This window comes from Sinocyclocheilus grahami, unplaced genomic scaffold (assembly GCF_001515645.1).
Source record: "Sinocyclocheilus grahami isolate Dianchi unplaced genomic scaffold, SAMN03320097.WGS_v1.1 scaffold1213.1, whole genome shotgun sequence".
Lineage (NCBI taxonomy): Eukaryota > Metazoa > Chordata > Actinopteri > Cypriniformes > Cyprinidae > Sinocyclocheilus > Sinocyclocheilus grahami.
The window spans coordinates 250886-256182 of NW_015506392.1; the positions used below are offsets into that span (position 1 = coordinate 250886).

Below are 5297 nucleotides of genomic sequence, written 5' to 3' on the forward strand. Positions count from 1 at the left end.
CCACACAGAACACCCTAGCAATCACATAGTAACACCCTGACAACCATACAGAACACCCTAGCAACCACATACAGTAGCAACACCCTGACAGCAATACAGAACACCCTAGCAACTGCATAGCAACACCTTGGAAACCACACAAAACACCCTAGCAATCACATGAGAACACACTAGCAACCATATAGAACACCCCAGGAAATCACATACAGTAGCAACACCTTGGCAACCATACAGAACACCCAAGCAACTGCATAGCAACACCTTGAAAACAACACAAAACACACTAGCAATCACATAGCAACCATATAGAACACCCGAGAAACCACATACAGTAGCAACACCTTGGCAACCATACATAACACCTAAGCAACTGCATAGCAACACCCTGGTAACCATACAGAACACCCTAGCAATCACCTAGCAACACCCTGGCAACCACACAGAAAATCCTAGCAACCACATACATTAACAATAGCCTGGCAACCAAACATAACATCCTAGCAACTGCATAGGAACACCTTGTCGACCACACAGAACACCCTAGTAATCACATAGTAACACCCTGGCGACCACACAGAACACCCTAGCAATCACATAGTAACACCCTGACAACCATACAGAACACCCTAGCAACCACATACAGTAGCAACACCCTGACAGCAATACAGAACACCCTAGCAACTGCATAGCAACACCTTGGAAACCACACAAAACACCCTAGCAATCACATAGCAACCATATAGAACACCCGAGAAACCACATACAGTAGCAACACCTTGGCAACCATACATAACACCTAAGCAACTGCATAGCAACACCCTGGTAACCATACAGAACACCCTAGCAATCACCTAGCAACACCCTGGCAACCACACAGAAAATCCTAGCAACCACATACATTAACAATAGCCTGGCAACCAAACATAACATCCTAGCAACTGCATAGGAATAGCCTGGCATCCACACAGAACACCCTAGTAATCACATAGTAACCCCCTGGCGACCACACAGAACACCCTAGTAATCACATAGCAACACCTTATCTACTGCATAACAACAACCTGGCAACCACACGGAACACCCTAGCAATCACATACAGAAGTAACACCTTGGCGACCACACAGAACACCCTAGCAATCACATAGCAACACCTTAGCAACTGCATAACAACAACCTGGCAACCACACGGAACACCCTAGCTACTGCATAGCAGCACCCTGGCGACCACACAAAACACCTTAGCAATCACATAGTAACACCCTGGCGACCACACAGAACACCCTAGCAATCACATACCGTAGAAACACCCTGGCGACCACACAGAACACCCTAGCAATCACATACCATAGAAACACCCTGGCGACCACACAGAACACCCTAGTAATCACATAGCAACACCTTAGCAACTGCATAACAACAACCTGGCAACCACACGGAACACCCTAGCTATCACATACAGTAGCAGCACCCTGGCGACCACACAAAACACCTTAGCAATCACATAGTAACACCCTGGCGACCACACAGAACACCCTAGCAATCACATACCGTAGAAACACCCTGGCGACCACACAGAACACCCTAGTAATCACATAGCAACACCTTAGCAACTGCATAACAGCAACCTGGCAACCACAGGTTTCAGGGTATAAATCAGTTAAGAACACCACTAAAAATCCGGCAGACCTTTTTTCAGCTGATGCTATTAGAGAGAGACGTGACAGTCTCATGCGATAATGTCAGTCAGTGTGAAACAGCCGCAATCACAGCGAGCGATAACATTTCTGCTGAGCGGCACCTTTACAACTGCATGTCTCTTCAAACACTGATTCAGAGAAATGTCACTGATAACCAAAGTGACGGTACTCACACCATAATGATCTTCTGTTTTCTAAATTCACTCAACATCAATCCATGAAAACAGACATTCAAGAGTCGCTAAACTAGTGAGCTGTGATCAACACTCTATAAAACATAAAGACACATAACAAACATAAATACTGGGTATATAACTTAATTAGATTGAACTAGTTTTCATGCCTTTCTGTATTGCATGACATATACAGTATTTAGCATTAATTTCTCTTCATTTGAATAATACCAAGTCAACAACCTGTTTCATGACGGATGAACTTGACATTGTTATTTAACTAAATTGAATCAACACTGAACTTGATTGAGCTGAATATTGAGACTGCTTTATATTAAATTATTGAATTTTGCAACATTAACACTGTTATTTTCCTGTTTATTACTATTGAAACAATCTGTGTTGTATGAAGCACAATCTAAATAAATTGCATAAATAATGAATAAATAAATGGAATTTACATAAATAAAAATATATATAAAATAAAAGACTTGACCAACTTATTTTGCCTCCTTACTATTGTATTTTTCCCTCTCCCTAAAAAATACATGCATGTGCCAATCATTTACCCCCTATTTCTGTAGTAATCTGATGGACTGTATAGAGTTATTGCGCTTTAGAATGGCACAATATAAATAGAAATTATTATTACTGGTCCCAAACCCATTTTAAAAAGTCATTTAAAAAAATTTACGAGGACAAAAAATAATAATAATAATAATTGATTGATTTAAAAAAAAAAAAATTTAAAAAAAAAATTAAATAAAACAAATATTAAAAATAAAATAATTAATTAATTAATTAATTATTAAGATAATAGAATAATATTAAAACAAGTATAAAATAATTAACAATATAATTTTAAAAATTAAAACAAACACTGGCAAAATATTTACAATATTTTCTTACAAATTTAATAAGTATAATATTTCTATTTCGCTTACAACATATAATTTCTGAATGTCTGTCAATGGAGAAAGATGCGTCTCGCAGTGAGATGATGTAGTTACGGCATCTAACTTCTAGGTATGTGTTTTCGTCCCTGACCCTAAAGGTCAAGGTCACCGTCAGCTGATATGACCAATTAAACGTTCGGTGAACATGAGCATAACATAATTAAGAAATGCGCAATGATGTGGACATCAGCACGATATAAAACACTATTAAAAAGGAGACAGTTTTCATTATAGTCGAAATGAAGCTTGATGGATGAACCGGAAAGGAGGTTTTAATTGAGCATTTGCTTAAATATTCCTGCCAGAGAAAGCTGACGTCTTTAACTGTCCCTAAGTGCAAAAATACAGATATTAATAACACTGAGGACTCTTTCAGCGTGTGCGAGACGAGTCATTGTAAAATATGGCAGCTAAAAGTGGGGCTTCAGCTCTGACTTTCTGTTTGGAATTATGTTCAACATGATTGTCGTGATGTATATTAATTATGATGTTCGCCAGAGAGACAGAAGCTGCCAAGATCTATCTGGCAGGAGTTGAATGAGACAGAACAATCAGTCAGAGAGGGCAAACGTATTTCACAGATGTTGGCTTTGGCCCGAGAGCGAGGATGATGGGACTCGTGAGAAAAGCGATATGCTGGATGACTTTCCCGTCCTCAGCAGCAGCGGCTAGTCAAGCACATAATAACGGCTCTCCGTGTAACGATACGAAGGTCCTGCTCGACATTACGAGCGAAAACTAATGAGGTTTGCCTGTATTTTCATCTCACCTTGTCGACAGGTGTCCTTCGGCGAAACCCTCAAATTGCATTTTCTTTGCAAAGAATATTGATTCATATTGATTTCGGCCCTCCCTGGATTCTATATGCTTTCGTCCTTGAGAGTGAACGTCAAAATTTACAGCCTTCGACCCAATGAGAGAAAATATTGCATTTTCTTATAGTCTTCATGCGGTTGAGAATTATGTGCAAACGGCTTTGTCACGGACATACAGTGAGGGAAATAAACCTTTATTATGCCTGAAATGAAACAACCTGCAGCCCTAAACTCCATCAGAAAGGTAAGAGGTTAAAAAAACAAAACACACCTGAATGAACAGGTATTTGAATATTTCACCTAATAATGAAACTCTACAGTAGGACGTCATGTTTAAACCTCATTACGCGCGCTTGAACAAACCAAACTCTCCACCTCGAGTCCTCATAACACAGCCCAAAGCCATTTCAAAGGCAGAATAAAAACATGCTTTTGATGTATTTTTCTTAACTGCCCTCTTGGTATTTACATTTATGCATTTGACAGTTGCTTTTATGCAAAGAAATTTACACTGAGTAGATGTTGCACATTTTAATCAGCTCATGCATGTTCATTTTGCTGGGCATCGAACCCATGATCTTGGCGTTGCGAGTGTCCCTGCTGTTTGAGCTTCTGAGAAAAAAGTGCTTTTTCACACTTCTTCTGTTTAAAATCCATATTATCCATACTTTCTCCTTCACTTAGGTAAAAAATTGAAATAAATATAAAATAAAAAACATATACAAATACACACGCGCATATATATATAAACAGTTTTAAAACTTTAAATAATAGTTTTAATACAGTTTAAAAAATCATAAGTTCTTTTTTTTATGTTAAAAGTTTACTGTTTTTTTTTTCAATGTGTGCTTTTTGGAGAATTACATTGAACTCACAATCGTACCCAGAATATGAACATAATACAAAGGTTAACCATAAGTATTTACTTATCTGCGACAGTTGCTATTGTATGCAGTTAAAATATACTAACAATACTGTTTATAAAATGTAAAAAAAATATATATATATATATATATATATATATATCAATTTATTATTTATTTAGTATTATTTCTTTATTTATAATAATTTTACAATTATTTTATATTCTTTCTTTTTGTAATTATTGTTAAAGGTTTACTGTTTTTTTACCAGATTTTTTTTTTATAGTGGGATTTTTGGAGAATTACACCATAATGATAGCAATACAATGTAATGCAAGGTTAACCACGATTATCCCGTCAAACTGACCCGCAGACATCATAAATGCAACAGAAATTGTATGCGCACTTTCCACAGCAGAGTGTGATGCATGATCATGATCCTAAACAACAAAGAGTCTCCAAATATCAAGAAAAAAACCCAGTAATTCCGATGACTCAGAAACCCACTGGCAACACAATACTTCCAGACAAACATTCCTTCGCCAAGCTGCTATTCTCTCAGATGCAAACATGAGTTCATGACAGGCGTGCTTGATTTAAACCAGCCTATCGTCTTCGGTCTGAATCCTCCGCTCTCATACTCACAGATGTAGTAATACTCTCGGCCCGGCCGGAACTCGAAGCCCAGCGAGAAGGGCGTGAAGAGCTGGAACTTCTCGGAGAACTTGAGCGGGCCGTTGGGCGAGTGCGGCCGGTTGCACTCCCAGCGCTTGAAGCCTTTGGCCGTGTGGTC

The 5297-nt window shown here is 38.5% G+C and overlaps 1 protein-coding gene across 1 annotated transcript in view; it reads right to left on the minus strand.

Annotated features, from left to right (window-relative positions):
* The window catches only part of LOC107568096 (ephrin-A5b-like), a gene marked incomplete at its 5' end in the record, with an annotated part of 27938 nt that extends 22644 nt beyond the window's left edge, over positions 1 to 5294 (minus strand). The window contains one exon of the mRNA XM_016253935.1: positions 5150 to 5294. Within this exon, the coding sequence (XP_016109421.1) occupies positions 5150 to 5294 (145 nt within the window). The remainder of the gene's footprint in view (positions 1 to 5149) is intronic.
* Between the last annotated feature and the right edge of the window lie 3 nt (positions 5295 to 5297).